The sequence below is a fragment of the Ascaphus truei genome, chromosome 20 (genome assembly GCF_040206685.1).
Source record: "Ascaphus truei isolate aAscTru1 chromosome 20, aAscTru1.hap1, whole genome shotgun sequence".
Lineage (NCBI taxonomy): Eukaryota > Metazoa > Chordata > Amphibia > Anura > Ascaphidae > Ascaphus > Ascaphus truei.
Window position 1 is genome coordinate 4650985 of NC_134502.1, and position 12157 is coordinate 4663141.

The 12157-nt window shown below is 42.9% G+C and overlaps 1 protein-coding gene across 5 annotated transcripts in view; it reads left to right on the forward strand.

Moving 5' to 3' along the window:
- Window positions 1-3: 3 nt before the first annotated feature.
- The window catches only part of LOC142471226 (uncharacterized), a 56132-nt gene continuing 43978 nt past the window's right edge, over window positions 4-12157 (forward strand). For 2 of the 5 annotated variants that reach the window (XM_075578023.1, XM_075578024.1), the window contains exons 1-4: window positions 62-148; window positions 3311-3397; window positions 9124-9327; window positions 10174-10398. In XM_075578023.1, the coding sequence (XP_075434138.1) occupies window positions 77-148; window positions 3311-3397; window positions 9124-9327; window positions 10174-10398 (588 nt within the window). In that variant the 5' untranslated portion in view covers window positions 62-76. Of the gene's footprint in view, window positions 189-3310; window positions 3398-9123; window positions 9453-10173; window positions 10399-12157 lie in introns of those variants that run through there. The other 3 variants (XM_075578025.1, XM_075578026.1, XM_075578027.1) reach the window with 3 other exon arrangements.

The following is a 12157-nucleotide window of genomic DNA, read 5'->3' on the forward strand; positions in this document are numbered from 1 at the left end:
GTGCCTGCGCGGCAGCGGCCAGGCGCGGCTGGACTACAACTCCCACAATGCTGTCTGGCGGCAGCGTGGTGACGTCATGGCGATGCCAGCCAATGGCAGCGCGGGTTCACCACCCCCCTGGGCCCGCCCCCACACATGGCTGCAGGAGGTAAGAGCTGGAGGAGCTCGGGCTTTGTTACCTACACCCAGTATGTATCTGCCTGTATACCCCTGTGTGTGCGTCACTCACTGTATATACCTATATATAATCAGTATGTATCTGCCTGTATACCCCCTGTGTGTGCGTCACTCACTGTATATACCTATATATAATCAGTATGTATCTGTCTGTATACCCCCTGTGTGTGCGTCACTCACTGTATATACCTATATATAATCAGTATGGATCTGTCTGTATACCCCTGTGTGTGCGTCACTCACTGTATATACCTATATATAATCAGTATGTATCTGCCTGTATACCCCCTGTGTGTGCGTCACTCACTGTATATACCTATATATAATCAGTATGGATCTGTCTGTATACCCCCTGTGTGTGCGTCACTCACTGTATATACCTATATATAATCAGTATGTATCTGTCGGTATACCCCTTTTGTGTGCGTCACTCACTGTATATACCTATATATAATCAGTATGTATCTGTCTGTATACCCCCTGTGTGTGCGTCACTCACTGTATATACCTATATATAATCAGTATGTAACTGCCTGTATACCCCCTGTGTGTGCGTCACTCACTGTATATACCTATATATAATCAGTATGGATCTGTCTGTATACCCCCTGTGTGTGCGTCACTCACTGTATATACCTATATATATATAAAATCAGTATGTATCTGCCTGTATACCCCCTGTGTGTGCGTCACTCACTGTATATACCTATATATAATCAGTATGTATCTGCCTGTATACCCCCTGTGTGTGCGTCACTCACTGTATATATCTATATATACTCAGTATGTGTCTGCCTGTATACCCCCTGTGTGTGCGTCACTCACTGTATATACCTATATATAATCAGTATGTATCTGCCTGTATACCCCCTGTGTGTGCGTCACTCACTGTATATACCTATATATAATCAGTATGTATCTGCCTGTATACCCCCTGTGTGTGCGTCACTCACTGTATATACCTATATATAATCAGTATGTATCTGCCTGTATACCCCCTGTGTGTGCGTCACTCACTGTATATACCTATATATAATCTGTATGTATCTGTCTGTATACCCCCTGTGTGTGCGTCACTCACTGTATATACCTATATATAATCAGTATGTATCTGCCTGTATACCCCCTGTGTGCGTCACTCACTGTATATACCTATATATAATCAGTATGTATCTGCCTGTATACCCCCTGTGTGTGCGTCATACTCACTGTATATACCTATATATAATCAGTATGTATCTGCCTGTATACCCCCTGTGTGTGCGTCATACTCACTGTATATACCTATATATATAATCAGTATGTATCTGTCTGTATACCCCCTGTGTGTGCGTCACTCACTGTATATACCTATATATAATCAGTATCTGTCTGTATACCCCCTGTGTGTGCGTCATACTCACTGTATATACCTATATATAATCGGTATGTATCTGTCTGTATACCCCCTGTGTGTGCGTCATACTCACTGTATATACCTATATATAATCAGTATGTATCTGTCTGTGTGTGCGTCACTCACTGTATATTCCTATATATAATCAGTATGTATCTGTCTGTATACCCCCTGTGTGTGCGTCATACTCACTGTATATACCTATATATATATATATATATAATCAGTATTTATCTGTCTGTATACCCCCTGTGTGTGCGTCATACTCACTGTATATACCTATATATAATCGGTATGTATCTGTCTGTATACCCCCTGTGTGTGCGTCATACTCACTGTATATTCCTATATATAATCAGTATGTATCTGTCTGTATACCCCCTGTGTGTGCGTCATACTCACTGTATATACCTATATATAATCAGTATGTATCTGCCTGTATACCCGTGTGTGCGTCACTCACTGTATATTCCTATATATAATCAGTATGTATCTGTCTGTATACCCCCTGTGTGTGCGTCACTCACTGTATATACCTATATATAATCTGTATGTATCTGTCTGTATACCCCCTGTGTGTGCGTCACTCACTGTATATACCTATATATAATCTGTATGTATCTGTCTGTATACCCCCTGTGTGTGCGTCACTCACTGTATATACCTATATATAATCGGTATGTATCTGTCTGTATACCCCCTGTGTGTGCGTCATACTCACTGTATATACCTATATATAATCGGTATGTATCTGTCTGTATACCCCCTGTGTGTGCGTCATACTCACTGTATATACCTATATATAATCAGTATGTATCTGTCTGTATACCCCCTGTGTGTGCGTCACTCACTGTATATACCTATATATAATCAGTATGTATCTGTCTGTATACCCCCTGTGTGTGTGTCATATATATCAGTATATATTATATCTATCATCTATCTGTATATAGTGTGTGTTGTATATCAGTATGTATTATATGTATCTGTATATACTGTGTGTCTATCATCATACCCATACTCACTATATATACATATATACAGTACACTGTGTCTATCTATTATATATATATATATATATATATATATATATATATATATATATATATATATATATATTACTAACAAACATTTACGTGTGTGTGTGTAATCTATCAATATGTATTATATATTTATCATCCTGCTATATATACACCTCTATCTGTATATACATATACACTCTGTCATATATATCAGCATGTATTATACTGCTGTGTGTGTGTGCAGCGCACAGCCAAAAAGGGATAGGGAGCAGGTCTGGCAAAAAAATCTTTAATGTGCGGCCATAAAATAGAGGGTTGCAGTATAGACTCCATTCTCCTTTTATTATCAAGTGTATAAGTCCTGGTACTTTTGAGCACCATATATCCACAACTGTATTATACTGCTATCTATCTGTATATACGTGTACTATCTATCAATATGTATTATATATTTACATGTATCATCATGCTATATATACCTAATTATTAGTATGTATTGTCCTGCTATTTATCTGTATATACATATATACTCTGTGTGTCATATCTGTATGTATTATACTTCTATCGGTATATACATAGTGTGTGTGTGTGTGTGTGTGTGTGTGTGTACACACGCCGAGAAGGGGGCCGCCATGTCCGCGCATGCGCAGAACGGCCCGGGGTTGCGCATGCGCGGAATGGAACCCTTATAACCTAATGCTCGTTGTTAACACAGCTTATAAGCACAGCATGGGATTACATGCGAAGCCAGAGAAACCACTCGCAGACATGTTTCGGCCTTAACGGGTATCATCAGTGTGAGGTTAGTTGTACTCCTGGCTATGCCATTTTCAAGGCTGTAGGATTTACCTTCACATTTTAAGTTATGGTCGGTGAAAAAGGTGACAAGAAACCTCCACCGTATAGCATACACACACACACACATTATTATTTCAAATACTAACGCAGAATGCGAGGAAGAAGTCTGAGCCACGCGCCAAACGTGAAGTGTAAAAAAAGCTTGAAAGTGCAAATATACATGCTTTTGGGATTCTGGTGTGTCTCTGTGTCTCATCTGTACACACGCCTTTATTTGCTTTGGCTTTTGTTAGATGTGCTTTCTTGTTTTGCTTTGGTGTGTGTGTGTGTGTGTGTGTGTGTGTGTGTACACACGACACCAACACACACAACCCCCCCACAACCACACACCCACAACCACACACCAACATACACAACCCCAACTGCACACGAACACACACAACCCCCCTTACACACACACACATACACACACAACTCCCCCCTCATGCACCAACACACACAAGCCCCCCCCACACCAACACACACAATCCCCCCACCACACACTAGTGCATGCACCCCCCCCCCAACGCCACCCCCTGCCAACACCAGCAGGCACACAGCCCCCGAAAACACACACACACACATAGCCCCTTCTCCCCATCGCCACACACACAGCCCCCCACAAAACAAGATATAATAATAAAAAAGCTTTAGAAAAACATTGAATGATCTGTACACGTAGAAAAAGATTATCAATACGTAAATATCAACATAACTGATAAAATACCAGAACATATATAATGAAATATAAAAGCCAGATATTAACTTAAACAGTGACCACGTACAACATAATGGAAGGGAGAGCTATGTGAAATCATAATTGCAGATGGGGAGATACATAATTTAGGAGGAAAGCTCCCAAATCAATATCAACACTATGTCCCAATGGCACAAAGGTTTTCATGGTGTGAATCCATTTGGTCTGTAACTTAGAAATTTGGTTTACAATATCTGCCCCTCTCCAGTTCGGCTCCAACATATCTATACCAATAAAGAATATCACTTGTGAGCACATTCACATGTCTTAGACAGGTCTGCACCCTGCCTTTCACCATTATCCCCAGCATACAGTGCTCCCACTGCAGCAAGGGATTCTGGGAAATGACATGCAAATGAACACACAATGTGTCACCTTTTTGCCTGGAATATCCATTCACATGGAGCCTGTTTAATCTGATGTATCGCCGTTCACACAGCTTTTAAGCACAGCATGGGGCTAGCAAAGCAAGTCAAACCACTCACAGACATGTTTCAACCTTGATGGGTATCATCAGTGTGAGGTTGGTTTATACTTGCTTTGAAATATTTCTAGGCTGGGTAGGTTTACCATATACATTTTAAGTTCTGGTGGGTGAAAAAGGTGACAGAAGCACTGTATGCTAGGTGATAATGGTGAAAGGCCGGGGTGCAGACCCGTCTAAGGCCTGGGACATGGTCAGCGCTTACGCGCTGAGCCGCGCTGCTGCTCGGCACTGAGCCCCTGCAGCCGCAATGAGAGCGGCTTTAGCAGGGGCTCGCGCACGCGTCAGCACGCTTGGGGAAGCGTGTGTCCGGCGGCGTTTTCACATTTCCCCGCTTGCCGGAGCGCAGGGCCGGTCACGTGAGAGGTTCGCCCAATGAGGGCGAACCAGCTCCGTGACGTCACTGGCCCGCCCCCTGACGGCGCGCTGTGTAAGGCCAGGGAAAGCACCCGCTTTCCCTGAGCCTCAGCGCGCCTCAGCACTATGTCCCAGGCCTAAGATATGTGAATGTGCTCACAAGTGATATTCTTTATTGACTTTATACCAATGCATTTTATTCCTGCTGGGTTTTGGCCATGGAACTCTTTGAAGTGTCTTTAGAGACTGTTGCATAAAACCTTTCTAGATACTGGTAATATGTTCCTCAAATCTACGTTTTAAGCTTGCGGGTTATTCGACCTATATATTGCTTGTCACGCGGACATTGAATAAGGCTGCGTCCATAGGACTGCAGCCGTGCGGAGGCGCGCGGAGGCTGAGGGAACGCGGGTGCTTTCCCTGGCCTTGGTCCGCACTCCCGTGGGCGTGTCAGGGGGGGGGGGGGGGAGCCTGTGACGTCACGGAGTTGGTTCGCCCTCATTGGGCGAACCGCTCACGTGACAGGCCCTGCGCTCCCATGAGCGCGAAAATCTAAACATTTTCAAAGACACGCTTCCGCACGCCTGCGCGAGCCCCTGCTAAAGCCGCTCTCATTGCGGCTGCAGGGGCTCACTGAGAAGCGTCAGCGCCTAAAGCGCTGACCCTGGACCCAGCCTAAGGCTGAGTCCCCGCCGGCGCTGAGCGCGCTCATGCTTGGAGAGCGCGCCAAGCATGAGTGCTGGGTGGGGGGCATTCCGGGTAGTTTAGCGCGAGGAAAAGTCTATTTATTTGTTTACTTAAGCGCTGGGCGCGGGTGAGCGTGTATGCTATATATGTAAGTAAGCGCCGCCCGCTCAGCGCTAGCGGGGGCGCAGCCTAAGGTATACTGTGTTTACTAAATCACAACTGATAACTTGTTAATAATAAATTCTTTTTTTAGTGTGAGTTGGAGAGAACCCTCCACTTGTTTAACCTCTTGTGGGTTAAGCTTGCACATGTTGCACTTTAAGCATTTATAGAATCCTTTTACATTTAGCAATGATTTCGTTTTATGATCTACAGTTGATTTGAGACAACTAGGGGCAATAGTTCTTTTAAGTGAATTGGCTTTAGTGAAAATAACCCTAAGAATAGATGGAAGATGTGAGTTTAAAATGGGATCTTTAAGTGCTAAGTGCCAGTGTTTATTTAAGATGCGTTTCATTTTGGCTGAGAGGGGGTTGTACTGTGTGAAAAATGGAACGTCAACAATAGTTTTGTTGTTCTGAGAGCTGTTTTTGTTCCGCATTTTTGCTTTTCAATAAATCCTTTCTATTTAATGGTAGTTTTGGAATCTGCACCCTAGTCTAAATTATTAGAATGATATGATTTTTTTTTTTATAACTTGGATTTTATTGGGGAATGATATGATTTTGATCTAAATTTGTCCAATATAAGAACAGTTTGTTCCTCAAATATATGCGGTTCTGAGCAATTCCGTTTCACCTGTCTCAGTTCTGCAAAAGGTATGTTTTCTAACCATTTATTATAATGATTGCTCTCTGCCTCAATGTAGTTTAAGCAGTTTACTGGCTTGTGATAGGTTTTTGTGCAAATTATCCCATCCTTGATATAGATAAGTAAATCCAGAAACTCAAGTTCACAATTGTTATATTTGTAAGTGAAATTTTAATTATAAGCATTACAGCATTACCGTTAAGGTGTTCTAAAAATGCTTCTAAAGTGTTGTGATCCCCACACCAAATAATAATATCATCTATGTAACGTTTGTAGAGCACCAGATATGTTGTTGTTCCCATAAGGAGATTTGCATAGCTAGGCGCAAACCTGGGCTCCATTGCCGTGCCCTTAATTTGTAAATAAATATTTTCATTAAATCAAAAAAAGTTGTAAGTGTTAAATTAATGGTTTTAATCAGAAAATCAATATGTGCAGATGTTAAGGTTATTATCTTATTCTAAAAAGTGCTGTGCTGCCCTACACCCATGCTCGTGATCTATAACCGTGTAAAGGGAGGTCACACCACATGTGACCAAAATGTGATTTATCCGACCAAATGATATCTTCCAATAAATGTAATATATGTGTGGTATCATGAAGGTGTGATTTAAGATTATGAACTGGTTTCTGGAGAAACTGGTCTGATATACGCTGGTAGGTTTGAAGTGATGGACTGAACCCCCCGAAATAATGGGTCTTACAAGAGGCTTTATGGCATCTTTGTGTAGTTTTGGTAATAATAAAATACTGGTAATATGGGCTTCGTAAAGAAAAATAAATTCAAATTCATCTTTATTAATGATGCTTTTCTTCAATCCTATAGTCAAGAGGTTCACTAATTCCACCTGAATTCACCCGTTGGCTTCTTAGTTAATTTTAAATATTTATCCGTGTCGTTAAGTAACCTCACGGATTCCTGGATGTAGCTGTCCTTATCAATCCCTTATCGTCTGATTTGATTACTATTGAAGTGTCCATTGAAGTGTCCGCTTTGAGTGACTTAATAGCTTTATATTGTTGAACATTCAGATTTTGGTTTTATAAATGTATTATCTTTTTCCAATTTCTCTAAGTCTTCCTGTACCAATTTCTCAAACAAATCTAACCCCCTCTCTTGAGATAACTTGGGTGGAATGTAGATTTCTTTATAAATGCAGTATAGGGAGTGGGTTTTACTGTAGTGGATGTAATATATTGATTGCTTAGGTCAGTATGTACTTTTTGTTTTATGAAGTATTTTTTAAGGGACACGTTTCTAACAAACTTCCCCACATCTATATATGTATCAAATGCACTGAGTTTAGTGGATGGTGCAAAAGCTAGACCTTTGCTTAAAACCTGCTTTTCTTCCATCGTGAGCAATTTCGTGCTCAAATTGAATACACCGTATAATTGTATTCTATGTTGTGCTCCTCAAGCGTAATCTACCATTACTTTTTCTTTCCATGTTCTGACACAATTGGTGGAGTTATCCATTTTATCACGCTTGAATATATAGGTCCCATTCTGTAGGACCGAAACGTTGGGTTTCTGGATGTATTTTTGCTTTCACTAATACACTTTGATTTTCAACATTGAGTGCTGTCTCTTGTTTACCAATCCTTGGAACGGTAACGTATAACTATATGTATATATATTTTGAAGCAAAAGGTGGCACTGTGTGCTCATTTGCATGTCGTTTCCCAGAATCCCTTGCTGCAGTAGAAGCACTGTGTGCTGGGTGATAATGGTGAAAGGCGGGGTTGCGATAATGGTGAAAGGCGGGGTTGCAGACCTGTCTAAGACATGCAAATATACATACATACATACATACATACACACATACACACATACACACATACACACATACACACATACACACATACACACATACACACACACATACACACATACATACATACACACAATTTCTATATGAATAAGTGGCAGTGCGTGCCCTTAATGGTGAGTAAGTACCTCTGTGTTGAGACGTGGTCATGAATCCAATATATTGAGATGCCTCATTTTAGAAGGAGGTTTAGACGTGACTTGAAAGGTGTGAAGGGATGGTACTTGGTGTATACTGTGGGTGAGTGAGGTCCATTGGTAGTGAAGGAGAGGTTTTTAGCGAGAGGACAGTAAAGGTGGAAGGGGTGGCAAGGAGGCCGTTATGTAGGAGATGAGCAGAGGTATAGCGAAGTCAGAGCTGAGATGTAGAGAGAAGCTTATGAGTTTAGAGTAAGAAGGAACTTGATGGGAAACCAGGAGAGAAATGTAAGGAGGAGATGCGTAGGGACAGATCTGGCACTTGGAAACTTGATTCTGTAGCATTGTGAATCGATTGCAAGGGAGACCGTGTGGGGGGGAGACCTGTTTGTAATAGGTTACAATAATCAAGATGGGAGAGATTAAGGGCACACATTACAGTGTAAGAGATTTTAAAGGTCTCGTTATAGGAGGTAAGATTCATCCTCAGACAGAGAGGACCCACAGTTATTCGTATCTGTTCGTCCCACGGTAGGGTGACATAGACGGGAGGGACACTTATTACATCCTATGCTTTTCTTTCACTGTGGGGTGACACATACATCTCTCCTTCTCACCCCATTTTTAGTATGCTATTAATGTGAAAGACAAGAATAATATCACTGACAGCGGAGGTCACCTCAAGGTCAAACACTTCCAGAAGTATCAGAGACTCACAGCCCCATTCTTGGAGCATCTAACGAACTCACTGATGAGGATTAAGGACCAGAATCCGATGGCCGAGGCGATCTTGAATCACACCCTGGAGATCATCTTCCTGCTGACTGGAGAGGTGAGGACTTCTGGAGAAGGTCATAATGACACCACTCTTATCTCTTTCTCTATACCAAGGCTGGTGGTGAGGTGCCTTGAGATGCTGATAGACACAATCAGACAAAGCAAAGTCCCATGGGGAAGGTAAGATGATGGAGCAAAGGCAAATCTTTCATTAGAAGGACCTTGGTGGATGTGATGAAGCAGAAGGAGGTCCGACGCTCGGCTTTGCCCAGCAAAGAATGTGCTTGGTCAATGGGCGTCACTCCTAGGTCCAAAGCGTTCCAATAGCAGTGACATGTTTAGAGGTAACTTCCTCCTAGGACCATATGGCAATGGCCTGTTAAAGGGGTCATTCACTCCTACGACTGAAGGTCTTAATGGCAGTGACCGGTTTTAAGTGGTCACATCTGGGGATGGACAACTTTTTTACTAAAATCTTTTAAATTAGTATAATTTTGTTAATTTTTTTAGTATAAGTTTTTTTTATATGATTATTTAGTTTGTAAACACGGAGAGCTGGGTCTTGGGAGAGTGGTTCAGCAAGAGTTTGCACAGGGAAAGCTTCCCGCTGTCCCCCCTTCCCTCATCTTTATTTGTTTTCTGATCGGGACAGGGTGGGCTACGGGTAAAGAGAACACTTCATTGACAAAAAAAATGCCCACACTTATACACAATTGGTAATTAATTTGCAGAGAAACAATAGTAGCCAAATCTTGGCTCTTGCCATGGTTAGATTAGTTTAAGGAAGCCAGTGGGACTCACCCCTCAGTACCATCATGCTTGGGCCTCTGTTCTCACTACAGTAGACCTACTAGAAGGGAATTGATCCAACCTGTTTCTGGTGTTGTCTTTCAATATGTAGGACTATATTGTGGTTAAGAAGCATGCTGAAGATGTCCTCTGCCGTAAGAGTCCTTCTGTCCATGAAGCCCTCAGCAGAACCCAGAGCTCCATCATGGAGCTTCCGACTATCTCACTTACACATGGCGGAAAGGACAACAAGAAGCTGACTGGAAAGGACAGCAAGAAGCTGACTGATAAGGTCCTGGAGCACACCAACAAGATCATCCACCTGCTGACAGGAGAGGTGAGGGCTGCTGGGTAATGTTAGATTTGACCATCTTCATGCAGTTGTCACAGAGAGTTAGGTATGATCAGACACAAAATTTGCGAGAGTACTCATGACCGTGACACGTTTAGGGGTTACATCGGAAATATTAGAAGGACACAAGGAGATATATGAGGACGGCACGATGGAAGATCTCCAGACCTTGATCTCATTATAACCCCCCCCCCCTCCCTTCTTTTTAGTCATTTTGATTGAGCCACCCGTGTGGAAGCAGTTGATATCCTTAAAACCTGACCTGTGGTGGCCCTTGAGGACTGGCGTTGAGCGCCCCCGATGTAGACCAGGCACCATTTTGGTAGCCTTTCTTTACACAAACTCTATTCTTTTGGGTGTCTTTCTGGAGTTATGGTGTCTACATAATTTAACACACTGCTCTAGTAGAGATCTTGCCAATTATATAATGTGGGTCACTCAGGGCATTCTGGCCAAGGTCTAGACTCCTGGCCTAACCAAACCGGACAGATGTTAATGTAGACAGTGACCATTAAGTTCTTCTGTGCAAAATTTGAGGTGTCTGGATACTGAGTGGTGGGGTCTCTGAGGTGCCTGGATACTGAGTGATTGGGTCTCTGAGGTGCCTGGATACTGAGTGCTGGGGTCTCTGAGGTGTCTGGATACTGAGTGCTGGGGTCTCTATCTCTGAGGTGCCAGGATACTGAGTGGTGGGGTCTTTGTATCTCTGAGGTGCCTGGATACTGAGTGGTGGGGTCTCTGTATCTCTGAGGTGCCTGGATACTTAGTGGTAGGTGTGACGGTAGGGGGGTAATCGGGCTCTCAAAGGTTTAAGCCCGTTTGGTTACCCCTGATCCGTAATAAGGGTTCAAGAAGAGTCGGCTCTTGTGTCCAGTACTGTGTAATGCATAAAATGTGTTGTGTGACAATAAAGTATTTTGTGTGTTTTTACCTTTCCAGGAGTGCCAGCAAGCAGAGATTGTTGTGGTTTGAGTTTCAAGGGGGATTTTGCTAGTCGGGTCCAGAGTTGCTGGATACCCCAAACATGTACCCAGGAATCAGGTCTGATTCTCGGATACATATAGACACGTTGTCCCGGCAAAATCTCCCCTTGAAAACGCTTGCTCGACTCGCCGCTAGGGGTTCCCTGCTTCAGCACAGACCAGAAAGGTAAAAGGGGCAAAGGGATGTGAGGGGTCCCTAGGTTAATGGGGACACCCGGTAAAAGCCCAGGTCACCCAGAACCTATATAGGGGGTTCATGGGTTGGTTCCCTGCTTCAGCACTGCAGAAAGGTAAAATGAGGCACAGGGATGTAAAGTGTTCCTGTAGCTGTGGGGATCCTTGGGTAACCTAGGGTTACGTACCCCAGTTAGTGCCAAGGTGTCCCAGAACCTGTATTGGGTTTGTGGGCTATGGAAGTCCCCTGTAAAGTATAAAAAAAATCTGATTGCTTTGGGGGTTCCTGGTGTCGTGGAAACTCCATATTTTGCTGTGTTTTAGGTGGGCTATTTGGGCGAAAATGTATTCCTTTTGTTTGCAGGAGTTTCAGGGGTGATTTACATTGGGGCTGCACAGTGTCCCCAGACACCTGGTTTTCGAGCCCAGATATCCCCAACTAATTTCCCACACGTATATTAGGTTCCCCAAGGTTTATACTTTATTAAAATATGGTTCATAGGGTGTTAAAAACCTATGAAGTCGGCCTAAGCATTTGCATAGGAGCCAGGATATCTGCCTAGCCATCTGGGCTCAAAAGGCCCCAG